Source organism: Solanum dulcamara, chromosome 4 (genome assembly GCF_947179165.1).
Source record: "Solanum dulcamara chromosome 4, daSolDulc1.2, whole genome shotgun sequence".
NCBI classification, from domain to species: Eukaryota; Viridiplantae; Streptophyta; class Magnoliopsida; order Solanales; family Solanaceae; genus Solanum; species Solanum dulcamara.
In genome coordinates, this window is record NC_077240.1 from 22558920 (window position 1) to 22574109 (window position 15190).

The window sequence follows — 15190 nt, forward strand, 5'->3', positions numbered from 1 at the left end:
AGTCCGAAGTTGTACATCTCAAAATATTTGGATGTATTGCATATGCTCATGTTCCTGAACAGTTAAGAAAGAAGCTCGATGATAGATGAGAAAAGTGCATCTTCATTGGATATGATAAAAGAATCAAAACTTACAAGTTGTATAATCCTCTCTCGAAGAAGGTGATTATTGGAAATGGAGTGAAATGAAATATTACTAAAAACACAATTCATTGTAGATTAATCTAAGAGTTGGGTAGAACATATTTAGTCTAAAAGGTTTCTTCTGAGTTCTAATCTTTGCTAATTTTGCACACCTCAGATAAAAATGACCATATCTTAAAGTGAGATTTTAAGCAGGCGTTTGACTATAGATTTCAAATATTTTTCACTTTATTTGGAATTTATGGAGTTAAAGCTAAAGATGAAGTTGTGTTATATATCACACTCTGCTCCGATCATCACTATTGTGTCGCTCAATATAAAAGACCATATGCAACCAAATCAAGAACCGTTTGATTTGTTGGGAAGCTAGACATAAATAGTTTTTCTACATGTTGTGCTCTACATGACCGACATAAGACTCGACTTGTTAAATATTATGGAGGTTCAGTGAGCACCGTAATATCGTATCACTTCTCAGTGTTCATTTTTAACTCTTGTATAATCAAGCAATACTTTTGCATCAAGATTTCAGCAGGGAGTTTGGTCTTTGTATTTCAGAACTCTTTGGCATTCTAACATTCTCCAAATGTTTGCACTAACATGAAGGAAATATACAAGTTTCAGTGGAATCAAACTACTAGTTATTTAGAAACCTATAAATGCATGAAGAATACTGATCAACTTACTATATTAAGAAAATATCATGCATAATTGAAGGAACAATAACAAAAATCTTAGCAATGTCAAATACAGATTTCTCAAGTTCAATCTAGTACTGCTCTCCAGAAGTCGAACAGCGAGGAAGATTCATCATCATCAGCTGCAAGAGAGAAACTCATCAGTCAGAATTTCGAGCAACTCAACGGGTGATTTCAAGAAATATTTCATAGTAGGAAAGCTCAGAATTTGAAACTAATGCCAACTATTCAGCTGATACTTCTGGGAAACTTACCATAAACACGGACATCAAGACAGTAATTTGCCATGCTTTCTTGTTCTTCTTGAATTTCATTTGCTGAATTCTGAGCAGAAGAGCTGCAGCAGATCAATTCAATCGCCTCCAATGTACATATCTCCCCAATATCGATTGGAATTTCCTCAAGATGGATGCATTTCCTCAAAACTAACTTTTGAAGATTTGGGAAGTTATCACTACCGGCTACCCAGTTCACCAGACGTGGCTCAGCAACAAGTAGGAACTTTAGCTGACTAAACACGTCCTCATCACTTAGTGTCCACGCACGACCTTCAAACTCATTATCTCTAAGTTTAAGTACTTCAAGGTTGGGCAATGCAGCTAGACTTGCCATGTCTTCTGAAAGCAGAAGACAGCCGGATAATATTAACCTCTTAACAGATGTTAGGGAAGCGCACAAGTTTGATAAGGAGAGCAGCTTCTGACCATAGCAGACACACTTCAACGTTTCAAGTTTCTCTAAATGTACCAGATTTTTTAAATGTTCAGATGCATCATCTGATGCAGCATCGAGAATACTCAGTTTATGTATATTGGGAAGGCATGAAAAGACTTCCTCTGTACAGCTAGCAAAACATAAGTGAGAAAGTTCCTCCAGATTGCTTAGCCCCAAAACATCATCTGTTGCTCCTTCTTCTGTTTTGGTACTTCTTTTAGGCTTAGATAGATAATTGCCACTCAGTAGACGCAGACGCCTTAGCTGTGTCATGTTCCAGATATCCCGAGGCAGAACCAAAGTTTTGTACATATAATACAGTTCCGGCTGTTGAAATACCAAGGTTTGCAGATTATAAAGATGAGACACTGATGCGGGGAGATCACCATTTGATCGAATCCAAAGGTACCTTAGATGAATTAGTTGTGTAATCTCAGCTGGAAATGAAGGAAACATATGAGAAAAAATTGCCAACACTCTGATAAGTTTGAAGCTCACGAATAAGTAAATTTTCCTATGAGGCGGAGCAGAGATTAACAGTTTACCCCAGAAAAACATCGATCGAGCAACATGAGATGACAACTCACTAGAATCATTTAGAGAAATGTTGGAAAGAAAACTGAAGCCACGACCCTCATTCCTTTGTGCAAGGAAGTTTGAGACATATCGAGCTGATGTTACATGCAGGAACTTCTCTTTGTGAGCTTCTCTTAAGCTCAAGTCCCTCAACAAATCATGTACGCCACAACTTCTGATCTCACCATTGAACCTCCTCTTTCTAATCATTATTAGATTTCTACTAATAAGATCCTCCAAACACTCTTCTGCAACTTTTTCCAAGCTCTTGAGCCTTTCAGCTTTTAGAAACCCTTCAGCAACCCAAACATGGATCAGTGTCCGAGCTTTTATTTCAAAGTCCTCAGGGAAAGCCCCCATAGAGAGGAAGCATGGCTTGAGGTGGTTCGGTAGGTAATTGTAACTCATACCAAGCACACCTAGGCATTCATCAGGATCGTTCGCAACAACTGAACTCACAGTCTTGTCAACAATAATCCAACTTTCTCTTCTCCTAGCAATCTTAGAAAGATACCCTGCAACCACCAGAATTGCCAAAGGAAGTCCACCACATCTTTCTGCTATTTGCTTCCCGATATCCTCTAACTCAGAAGGACAAAGATCATTTGCCCCAAATACCTTAATGGAGAGTAATTTCCAACTATCATCTAAACCTAATACCCCCATCTCATGCAAAGGGCTATCGGAATTAGCATAAGCAGCCACATCCTTAAGCCTACTCGTTAATATGATTCGACTCCCATTGCCGTCATCTGGAAAACATCTTGTTATACTGTCCCAAACTTTAGTACTCCAAATATCATCAATGACAATAAGATATCTTCGATCCTTTAGTTTTCTATATAATGACTCCGCTAACTGATCCTTAGTTTTCTCTACAAGCTTATCTGTCGTCATACCTGGAATGCAACGGACTAGACTCAACAACAACCTCCTCATTCCATACTCTCGAGTTACTGTACCCCATGCATGAACGTCAAAGCGAGACCTAACTCGAGGATAATCATAAGCTTTTTTAGCAAGTGTCGTTTTGCCAATGCCACCCATACCTGTAAGGGTTGATCTCACATATGGCCATTATTAGGGGGTAAAATTAGATTACTCTAATGAGAAAAAGTTTGGTGACTTTAATGTTATAGTAGGTAAAGTTTAATGATCATACATCAAATTAACCCAACCTGTAATTGCGATGACTTCTCGCTCAGATGAGGACCCAAATAGCCTTTCTATGATCTTCTCCAAATCATCATCAAGACCCACAACATCGTTCTCCACATTTGCATTAAAACTAGGTCTAGATGGACTTCCAAGCCTCGTCTCGAAATGATCTTCAGCAGGTTCAATGTCATGACCATGGCTTGTGCAAGTCTCAAGACTCAGCACCAACTCTTTCCTTAGTAACTCAATCTTCTGTACTACTGGTACTAAACTTCCTACTAAATCTTCATTTCCCCTTTGATGAATCTCCTCACAAATCTTTAGTTCAATAATATTCTCAGCTTCATTGAGTGCATCTCTAAACTTTCCAACCAAAACAGTGACATTTTCTTGGTGATAACTACTCTTGCTACTATCATCAAGAAAGGCTTTGAAATATTCAATAGATGCAGCTAAAGATTGAATTTTTAGGTCAGAAAACAAACCTGGGATTCTGGTATTGAGTTGCTCTAGAGTTTGAGCAAGAGAAACAACAGAAACATAAGCCATCAATCAGTCTCACCAATTGAAGAACAAGAAACCTGTTTTACCTTTGAAAAAAAAAATTGAATTCCCAAATAGAAAATGGAGAACACTTCAATGCTGAAAAGGGATAATGTAGGAAATTATTAGCTAGTAGTGTGAAAATTGAAGCTTAGATAAATAATGGGGCATGGGACAGCTATGATTGAAGTGAACTGGTCCTTTTCAAGACTAATCTAATTGCAATAATCCTAGATAGTTTTTTTCAATTAATAAAGATATACATATCAAAAACATATTTAAATTATTATCTTTTTTTTGAGTTTCATATTTAAATTATTGGACTGTGAGTTTCATACCTAAACTATCAGTTATTAGTTTGAAAAACACACTCTCAATAGTTTAAGTATGAAACTCAAAAAAAGATAATAGTCCAGTGTTTTTAACTTTTATCTCTAAATTGAATTCTTCCTATTGTAAGACGACCTTTGATGCCAAAATGCCCTCCACTTCATATTACAAACTTAAACAGTGATGTGTTTGAATTTTGTATCTTTTACTTGTAGTACCACACATCTTATTATCCCTCATTTTTGAACTTCTAACAAACATCATTTACTTAAGTCGAGATCGATCATTGTCTTTTATATAAAGTATATATATGCAGATTGAAGAAAGAGAGCACTTTCAGAGTTAAAACAAGATACTCAGTAGTGAAAGAGAATTCAAAGAAGGAAAATGTAAAGGACAAGAAACAAATTTTGTCATATAAATAACCTTTGAAGTCCTGATGTTGCAACACAATTTTGAATGAATAAATAAAATACACTAGAAACATTAAGGGTACTATAAGTTACAACATTGCATCCATCTCAATGGGGTAATATGAAATTCGTATACATCAAGCAGAGTTTCTATCTGGGGATAAAACCTAAAGCAAGGAGCAAATTTTGATTTAGTGTCTCTTGTTTGATCTTGGATCCACGAGGAACTTTTACATGGCTAAATTCTGCACAAAATAACGTAAACATCACATGGACAAACAACAAGCACACACCCAAGTTTGGATGAAAAACATGATAGATTACACAGCTACAGAGCATCTTCAACTCATTATGCATGGTTGATTACATCGTACTTCAATGACCTTCGGGCTAGTTATTTGCTTTGCATGCAAAACTTGAGTTTTTTCCTAGCAATTGATGCCACAAGCCTGAACATCTGGTCCAGTAACTCTTGTTGTGAAGGGATCAATCCGCACCCATAACAAAGAGAAAATGGAGGCCAAAAGAATAGACCACACGACCACAATAGTGGGTGTCCGATTCTGACGACCCATGAGACCTTTGAGGAAGGGGTAAAGGTGAACAATCACCCAGAAAGCAAAGAATAATTTACCAAAGAGGGGACCCCATGACTGGTAACCACTGTTGATGGCGTATGAGATGCCTGCCACAACTCCTACCAGGTTTACAATGAGGAGAGTAGTGGGGGGTATAAGAAGAGTTGTCCATTTGAACAAGTAGAGTTCAGCAAAGTCCCCATCTTCATCTGATGCCTTGGATGTGACAGTAAAGTTAGTATCAATACCAGCAAGCACTTTGAGCAACCCTTGGAAGACGGCAAACAGGTGAGCTGACACACCACCAATGACCCAAAACTGTTCATTTCTCCACCATTCATCAATTCCAACACCACTCCATCTCATCTCCAGAATACCAGTAGCGAAAATGGAAAGAAAGAGGGATATAAACCAGATGCTAGCAAGGTTACTAATCTGCAAAAGAAGAATTATGATATCATAAATCCTGTGAAATGATATCTTAGCAAATGTATGATAAAGCAACTTTAGAAAGTATGAGCAGTTTAAGGCCAAGTATAGTAACTATGAGCAGTTTAAGGCCAACTGACAAGTGAACTCAAATAAAATAGGGGGATCATAGGTGTAGCTAATACAATACTCCCTCTGTTTCATTTTATGTGAAGGTGTTTACTTTTTTATCATATAAGACTGTGAAAGTGTTTGACTGGGCCCTGAGCTTAAGAAAGAAAGACTTTGACTTTTGGAACTTGTGGTCTTAAACATCCCATAACATTTCTGTGGTTATAGAATTGTGTTATTAATGGGAAAATGAAAAGTTTAAAGTTAAATTGTTTCTAGATATAGAAAAGTATCATTTTTTCCTCAAGAGAGGGAAAAAGTATCACATAAACAGTAGTAGTATTAAATAACCTCGGATTATGCGAAAGAAGCCAAGATATAACAAGCATGCAAAGAAGTTGACATGAATTTATAGATCCACAACTAACCTGAGGGATAATGAATTTCCCAGTAAGTAGACAGATAGCTGGAAGTGTGCAGTATATAAGAAGTGGAATGGCAGTGATTGGATAAATGGTGGTGTTGACATAAGCAAATCTCTCCAGCCACTTCAACCGTCCACTGTATCCATACCATATAGGACAATGCCTACTGAAAAGAATTTCCACCGACCCTAAAGCCCATCGAAGCACTTGGTTCAGACGATCTGAAAGATTAATAGGAGCTGACCCTTTGAACGCGGGTCTCTTGGGCATACAGTATATAGATCGCCAACCACGGGCATGCATCTTAAATCCAGTAAGAATATCCTCTGTGACAGAACCATAGATCCATCCAATCTGCACATACACTACGAAATTTTAAGAATTCAAACACACAACAGTAACAACAATCATGGTCCAGTTAGAGTCTACAATAAGTAGTACCACAAAGAAATTCTTGTGTTTACAATGTACTAAAACCGATGCATCTGGGAATTTAGTGATGTAGAAGTAGCTTGTCATCATTTTCTTTAAGGGTTATGCTGCAACTGATGGCTATAAATATGCAGCATGTTCAGTTCCAGTAATCGATTTACTATATTATGCAAGAAGTTAATATTCATTGTAGGGTAGACAAACTTTTTCTTTCTTCTTTATTTGATAAAGCAGAAAGACAAGTTCTTCTCATTTTCGTTTCACCAGATTGAAGGAAATAGAATATTATTTTCGGTACAACACTAGACACTGGATCTCTTTTTGGTTTAATTTTTCTGTCAGAAGGTCAAACACTATGTAATAAGTCACATTAGTTTCAGTTAATACAGTTCCCCTGGCAATGATTGTCCATCTACAATTCCCTACTCATCCTAGAACTTTTTAAATAGTGAGCTTAATTCACACCACTTACAGGCTCTTCCCTACCTATCCTAGATTTTGGTGGGGTGGGGATTTAGAACACAACATTACCTCAGTTCCCCATTCTGATTTATCTTCATAACCACAACTGATAACATGAATAGCCTCTTTCAAAAGGGTCTCCGGGGTAGCCGATTGAGGAACACCGCCATTCTCCATGAGTGTTGAAGCAACAAAAACAGCCGATTGTCCAAATCTCTTCTCCAGGCTCATTTGTGACATGAGAAGTGACTTCTCATCATCAAATCCAGCACCTGATTTCATGATTGAAAGAGAGGGAGAGGAGAGAGAGTGTGTGAGAAGTTAGCAAAAACTTCAAGAATATATTGAACAACCACATTAACTTATGGGATTTCAAGCATAAAGAAATAGGGTAATCCTGTAACATATGAGTGCACAAGAAGCATAAAGAGGACAAAAGTATACTTCAATTCTCAAACTTGATAAAAGTAGTGTATATATGCCTGGGATGAGTTGCTTTCCTTGCTTATAACTTTAGCATGCTAATCAAGAAGCAATTAAAAGCCCAACATATAAAATTCATGCCTACAATTAAGTTTGTTTTTTCTGTTTTCTTAGTAAATTACTCCCCCATTTCAATTTGTTTGCCTTACTTTCTTTTTTAGTTGTTTCAAAAGAATCTCTCTTTCCTTTTTTGGCAACTCTATAATTCTAACTTCCACATGACATGTTTAAGACCACAAGATTAAAGAGTATTTTGGTACACTCTACCTATCTTTAGTTTAAAACCACAAGACTCAAAAGTCATTCTTTACTTTGTTAAAATTTGTCCCAAGTCAAAACTAGACAAACAAATTGAACCAGGGAAGTAAGAAAAAGTAGTGAGCGCAAGCAACAGAAGGCACACTAGTGTACACATACCTAGAAATAGAATACTTCTTGCAGTTTGTGTGTCAATCAGTAGTTACAAATTTTACAAAACCATACTGAACAAGCTAATAAATAAAGTGAGGTAATGAGGGAGAATTCCTATAGCAATCATATGGATTGGAGCACAATAGGTTGAGCGATTTTCTACAAGCTAAACAGCATAAAGAATTTCCATGTGCGTCTCCTCTTTTCAACATGTCTGAAGTCTGAACTTAGGTCCATTTTAAAAGGTTCGGGAGAAACTTCAAACCATAGCAATATTTCTGTTTGCAAGGGCAGGTCTAGCACAATCCAGACTTAGAAATGACATTATTATATGTGACAGTTCACAAGTTCAATTTTTTTGACTTCCATCATTGGATGATGGCAAACCTGATTCCAGAAGGCCGGCGAACACACACGGTTCACTCTTAAGAAAGCAAAAGAATATAGGACAAAATTCTCATTGTTGAACAACCATTACTTGGTGTGTTCCGGGTACTCTACAAGTACTACTCACTAAAGGTAGGGGTTATCTTCTATTTTCCAGTTCAGAAGTAATTTCGTGAAAAAAATTTGAGGTAATCAGAAGAATGAACTATAAGGTAGATAAGTCTAAATGATGGAGAAGGATGTGACTGTCTACTGATGTTGAAAAGTATCAGTATAGAAATCCATGGGACATTTAGCAACTTGCAATTTTTCCTTTTTTTTCCTGATGCAACAGCTTCGCCAATTAACTTACTAAAAATGGAGTTGCTGAGTAAGGTGTGGTAGTATAAGCATAACATGAACTGAAAAGATTTATTAATTTGAACTATACCTTCAACTCCCTCCTCTATATCCTCCAGATTGAAAATTGGCACAGTGGGATCAACATTCTTGCAAGATTTCTTCTTGTCTGAGCCTTTTTTACTTGATTTAGAACCCTTCTTTCTTGATCCACCGAAGCAGGAAGAGAGGAACCCTGCTTTCTTATGCTTTGGCTTAATTGGAGGTTCATAGCCATATAAGGCTGTTCTATTAAAGACACATCCAGTACCCACATACACTGGGCCTTGAATTCCATCCAAACCTCTCAAGTTTATCTGGTTCAACAACAACAAAAAAAAAAGATTTCACACCAAGATCCACATGAAATAATCTCAGTATAAAAGCGCATGAACTGCATAAAACACTATTCTAGCCTCCGACTGAGTATAAGTCAGTCACTGTTACTGAAGTTCAAACTTACATCGAAAAAAACTGTATTCCTGTTGGCATATCGATCGTTCCTATCAATACCATCGAATCTCTGTGGGAATTGAACATAGCAGACATATTTTCCAAGGTTAGGATCCATCAAAAAGCACATTGCTTCTCTCAATGCCTTGCTGTTGTTTATGTAGTGATCACAATCAAGATTCAACATAAAGGGTCCATTAGTAAGAACCGCTGACACACGAACCTGCACGATCATTGCATATGATAAAGATGTCCGATTTAAGTCAAGATTTGTGTGTGTGTGGTGGGGGAGTGGGGGAGGGGGGGATAAACAACTCCAATATCCAATATCCAATATTTAACAACTTACCAGTGCATTCATGGCACCAGCCTTTTTGTGATGTTGGAAGCCAGGACGCTTCTCACGAGAAACATACACTAGTCGTGGCAACTCATTGCCATCACTGTCAAGTCCTCCACTTTGTCCCAAGAAAACCTGTAAGCAACAGAGACAATAGAGTTACTCCCAGAACAGAAAATACCCTGACAAAAGTTGGAATTTTCATAGAAAAGCTAATCGTAAGTACGCAAGACCAATGTCAAACTCGTGGACTAAAGTAAGATCCAATCCTCAATACCTGCAAGTTAGAGTAATTGAACAACACTGATATCATTTGTTCTAAAAATCACATCCAACAAAGAATAACTAAAAGTTACCTGAATCATCCCAGGATGATCCCTGGTGTTATTTCCAGGCCATGGTGTACCATCTTGCATAATCCATCCTTCTTCAGGGACCTTTTGAGCTTTTGCGACGAGGGCATTGATGCGAATTTTGAACTCTTCATACTCCCTCTGTATTATGATTCCAAGAAACATTATGAGCACACGACAAAAAGAAAACAACAAAAGGTAGTGCAAACACTAAAACTGACCTTCATTGCCCTACGATCTTTTACAAATGATGTTTGAACTTTATCCTTCAAGTAGTCAACCTTCTGAGAGAAGTACCACTCTGGAGCTCGTGGCTCTATGCTGTACTTCTTAGAGAAAGGAACCCATTTCCTTGCAAACTCTGCTGTTTCAGATAGGGCTTCAAACGTCAACATGGCAGCACCATCATCAGACACATAACAGGACACCTTATCAACAGGATAGTCAACTGCAAGAATGGACAGGACAGTATTTGCTGTAACAAGAGGAGGCTCCTTCAAAGGATCCACAGTACTAACAAATATGTCAACAGCAGCTAATTGTGATGGCTCTCCTTCACGATCATACCTACCGTACATCATGATTAAAAGTGAGTATAAGAGATAAAAATGGAAATGAGCAAAACAAAATGGAAAAGAAAAGAACGAAGAGAAAAAGATCAAGCTCTAACCTAAGCGCAAGCCTATCAAGATAGGTCTCACGGTTGACTGGAAGCCACTTGGGGAACTGATCCAAAATCCAAGATACTGCAAACCAAATCTCGCATATCACAGATAACAACCATAACGGAATTGCATTGGGCACTGGATTCATTATTCGGTAGTGCAAGAAAATACAAAGAATGACAAGCCGGAGGACAATAACCATCCTGTAAGGGTTTATCCTAGACGAGGGAATAGACACCTTCCTTGAAAGAGGTTGTCTAGCCTCATCATTTCTGCACCAACAAAGATGTACCATTAGAGGAAACTCGTTCTATATTCAAGGACAGCACAAAATTTGAATGCTTCAACAACCACTTCAACATTCCATCAGAATGCTGATTCAGCACATATCACGAATACAGAATATTCTGTTTTCTTCTCCTTTTTTTTCTTTGTAATAGGAAGATATCAGAGATGATCTACCAAAACAGCCACTCAGAAACCAGAAAATAAATAACATAGCCAGCAGAAGAAAAAACACTCACAGTAAAGAGTCATCCACCAGAATATCAGTACTAGCATCAATATCTCCAGCTCCTCGTTCTGAAGGAGGATGGCTAGTGGTCATCGGCACAACATTCTTATCCTGCTTCATTTTCCAGCCATCAACTCTTTCTTTCCAAGCAACATTGCCAAGTCCAGGGGATCCAAACTCCCGTACTGGATCCACGACCCTGATGTTAGCTGCCAAAATAAGTAAAGTAAAGCCTCAAATATCTAGAATCAGAGATGAGGAAGAGATAATTATGTAAACACTTGTAGAACAACCAGGAACATACGTGATTGGTTAGCATCTGTTGAATACGTGAGTGGATGGATGTGTTTTGCACCACCAGCAGGTCCGGGAGATGCCATTGAATAGCGTTCAGGTGATGCAGCAGACAGTTCCCCAGAAACCTAGAGGTAAGACATCAACAAGCAATCAGTCACTCATTCAATTACTTATACCAGGCAAGACAGTCAAGGAAAGGGGGAAGATAATAACATGAAAAACTAGCAACTGTGAATCGTACATCTGTTCCATTTGTAAGCAGAGGAATATGATTGTGGGAGACCTCTTTATCATACTTTGGAGCACCAGTCTCCTCACCCCGCCCGTAAGTTGCGTGCCAGCTCAACACACGGTCAGCCACTTTTTGCTTCTCATTCAGATTTTCAGAAGAGTAATTTAGATCACTGGCACCATCATCAGCATCACCATCTTCTACACTTTCACCACTAATAGCAGGACTTCCTGTTAAAATCAAATAATACAGCACACATTGAGATCTCAAATCGGAATTGTCTAGGACTTAATCGAGTTAACTGCCATTCAAATTTTTCAGTAGATTAGGAAGATGCATATCCCTTTTTTCTTCTCTTTTAGTGTGTTCTTTGTTGCTTGGTATGGTAAGTTAACTTCATGCATAATCTCTTGATGGTAAACAATTGTTTTAGCAAAGCCATTTTATCATCTTATATAAAAAAGTTTCCACTCAGCATATACAATCATGCACCAGACTCAAAAACTAAAGGTCTCTTACTTCTCTTGGCCAACAAGTCCTGAATGATCTATTAGCTATTCAACTCAATTGCTCAATCAGAATCATACATACCTTTATGTCTCTTGTATCTGGTCTTGCACTGTGGGCAAGATTGATTCCCGTCCTTCCTCTCATATTCATAGCATGGCCTACAAACAGGGAAGGCACAGACATCGCAAGCAACAAATGGCTCGCCATTCACAGTAGAGCCAACACCATCACCACAGATCTGACAGACTTGACCACCTAAGGTCTTCAAGGACTTTCCCTATGCAATAAAATCAGCACAATAAGAAACTTCCTCATTTATATATAAGCTTGCTAAATTATCATTCAAGCTTGAATCTCATATCATACAAGATCGACAAACTACTTCTACTCACACTTAGTAGAACAATTCTAAATTAAGCTTCACGTCAAAGATCTAAACATTCTAAAACCTTCTGAATTTCAATAGGAACAACAGCAAAACATTAAAGTTCAGTTCTTGACAAATTACTACAAACATTTCAACCTGATACTGACATAGAGTACAATGTAATGGAACACCAGAGACAAATTAACTGCCCAAAATACCAAACCCATATTGAAAACTACAAGAAATGATATCATCACACCAATCTGAACAACAATTGTGCAAAAACAAGGTAAAGGTCGAGTCTTTATTTGTTACTTTCATGAACTAACCTTAACATCACCTTCTGGATCCATTGTCAGTCTACTTGGATGTAAACAATGGATTTATAGCAGCCTCAGCCCGATTGGTCGCCAACCAACATGCCCAAATTACAGATCAGATCTATAAAATTAAAAGTAAAAACAATCTATTTAGCTCCTTGTTCAGTTAGAAAGAGAATTCATTCAAGAAGAACAATCACAAGCATTTTGATTAAAGTAAAACCCCAGTCAAAACTAACTCATCCTACTGAAAACCCCACAAATCAAAACCTATCCTTGTTCTTATCTCATCAAATTTGCCTCATCAGAAAGTGAAAATTCATCAACATTTCCCAAAAAAAAAGAGAAGGGAAACGGTACCTCAAGATCCGATAAATCAAGAAACCCAACCCCAGATCCTTGGATCCACTATATAAAATCAGATAAAAAAGAGAGAGACCCAGAAGCCAAAATATCAAGAAAATGAAAGATCAGCACAGCAATGCCGAAAACACTCTCTCTCTCTCTCTGTTTTCTTTGGGTGCTAATAAATATACAGCTAGCTATATTTGAAAGGGGTATTGGAGTGTAGACTGTGCGTATTAGCTGTTAGTATGTCGTGTCTGAAGAAAAATACTCACATTTTGGTAATAATTAATAAATGGCTAGTTGGCTTAAGCTTTAGATGAGACGAAAGCGACATAAGAGCTGCCTGTCCAAGTGTGACTGACTGAGAATGAGTGAAGCTTTAGTTTTAGAGAGAGAAAAATCACTCCACCGACAGCTCTAGAGAGAGAGAAAAATGGGGTTGGTTGGTTTACTCAGATCTCCAATTATTTCCATTTTATTTAATTTAATTTCACCAATTTTTTAAAGTTTTTCTTTGATCATTCAACTACTTCCTTTCTCTGTTTTTGTTGTTTACTTTTCTGTGTCGGTGGATTGAAAGTGGAATTGGAGTAGAAGATGATGATGAAGTAAAGGCTGCTTACATTGTGTTTGGATGGTTCTTACTTGTTGTAAATACGAGGTTTATTTTAGTTAAATTTTAATGTATCTTATTGCTAAAATTTATGTTTGATAATGATGAAAAATCTATTTTATTTACTTTGATGTAATTACGTCATTGTTATATTAAAATTTATGTTTGGTAATGAGAAAAAATTTCAATTTATCTAACGATGATTTGTGAGTACGTCATTAGCTTCTTTTTATTTTTTTATTTTATCTCTATTTATTATTTAATAATTTTATTTTATTTTTTATTATACTTTTTTTATAATAAACTTACTTTTATTCTAATTTTTGTATTGTTTTTTACATTATTGATGTGTGAGATTATATAATAATAAAAAATAATATAATCTATTAAAATATTATATTATGATATAATATAACACAATACAATACATTATTAAATAATATTTAGCAATCATCCCAGCAAAGTGTTACAGAAAAATCAAATCTATTACTATTCAAATTTTATGAACGTTTACTCATAACTTTGCAAAATTATATCAATATTTTAAGATCCGTGCAATTTATCTTTTCTATAAGAGATTAATAAATTTACTATCAATTCATAATGTTTAGCATGTAGAAATTTTGTGAATGTTTAATTCCTTCATTTTTATTGTATATGATGTTAGATCATATACAACATTAAAGATGTTAATTTAAAGGAAAAAATGATGAATTTACCTCCAAACTATTGAAAATGATATATATATATATATATATATATATATATATATATATATATATATATATATATATATACTTTGTTATACTATTGGTATACCAATACCCCTGTCATCCAAGAAGTGGAACTTTTATGCCCTTGACACTAATGTACTGACAAGTGAAAACATGTGTCCTCATCTTGTCCATTTACTCATTTTCCATTTAAAAATAACCCATAAAACAAAAGGATTCAATTTTTTTAAAAAAAAATACCCACCCAAATAATCTCACCCCATTCATAATAGACCCACCAAATCACCCACAAATTCTCTCTACTCCTCCAACTCAAATGTCTAGAGGTAGCCACACCCAAACGAGCCGCTAAAAGCTGAACAAGTAGTCCCATAGTCATAGCCCAAAAGAGTAGCCATAACAGAGAATACCCAGTGATAGGCCTTGCTTGAAGATCTCCTTCAAGATTTTCCGGATCCAAAAAGGCTATACTCGTCAAGAAACCCAGGCCAGTAAAAGCCCATAGCTTTTTCTAGGAATAAGGAGGAACTTTGGTGAAATCTTCATGGTCGGGTTCTTCGTCGACTCCGATAATATGGACTTTGTCGGAGTATTCATAAGTTGATTCTTCCTCATTGGAATCGAGTAATCGCTGGTGTTGTTCATCACCAGTTGGATGAGTAGAGTGAATTTGGGGTGATTTGGTGGGTCTATTATGAATGAGGTGGGTTATTTGGGTGAGTATTTTTTTTAATTTGGATCCTTTTGTTTTATGGGTTATTTTTAAATAGGAA

The 15190-nt window shown here is 36.7% G+C and overlaps 2 protein-coding genes across 3 annotated transcripts; both read right to left on the minus strand.

Moving 5' to 3' along the window:
• Nucleotides 1-767: 767 nt before the first annotated feature.
• On the minus strand, nt 768-3971 carry LOC129886962 (putative late blight resistance protein homolog R1B-14). 2 transcript variants are annotated; one of them, XM_055961876.1, is made up of 4 exons: nt 3310-3971; nt 2101-3180; nt 1096-1992; nt 768-963 (listed from the first exon to the last, which is right to left on the minus strand). In XM_055961876.1, exons 1-4 carry the CDS (start codon nt 3836-3838, stop codon nt 908-910), a joined length of 2562 nt encoding a protein of 853 aa, XP_055817851.1. In that variant the 5' UTR covers nt 3839-3971; the 3' UTR covers nt 768-907. The 2 variants fall into 2 exon arrangements, with proteins under 2 accessions (XP_055817851.1, XP_055817850.1); XM_055961875.1 differs by having other exon boundaries at nt 1096-3180.
• A 581-nt stretch (nt 3972-4552) lies between these two features.
• Nucleotides 4553-13329, minus strand: LOC129886961 (cellulose synthase A catalytic subunit 3 [UDP-forming]). Its single transcript, XM_055961874.1, has 15 exons — nt 13083-13329; nt 12732-12843; nt 12117-12312; nt 11535-11755; nt 11301-11418; nt 11007-11205; nt 10488-10754; nt 10039-10384; nt 9821-9958; nt 9474-9599; nt 9135-9347; nt 8724-8988; nt 7082-7284; nt 6122-6472; nt 4553-5588 (listed from the first exon to the last, which is right to left on the minus strand). Exons 2-15 carry the CDS (start codon nt 12753-12755, stop codon nt 5004-5006), a joined length of 3252 nt encoding a protein of 1083 aa, XP_055817849.1. The 5' UTR covers nt 12756-12843; nt 13083-13329; the 3' UTR covers nt 4553-5003.
• Nucleotides 13330-15190: the final 1861 nt, after the last annotated feature.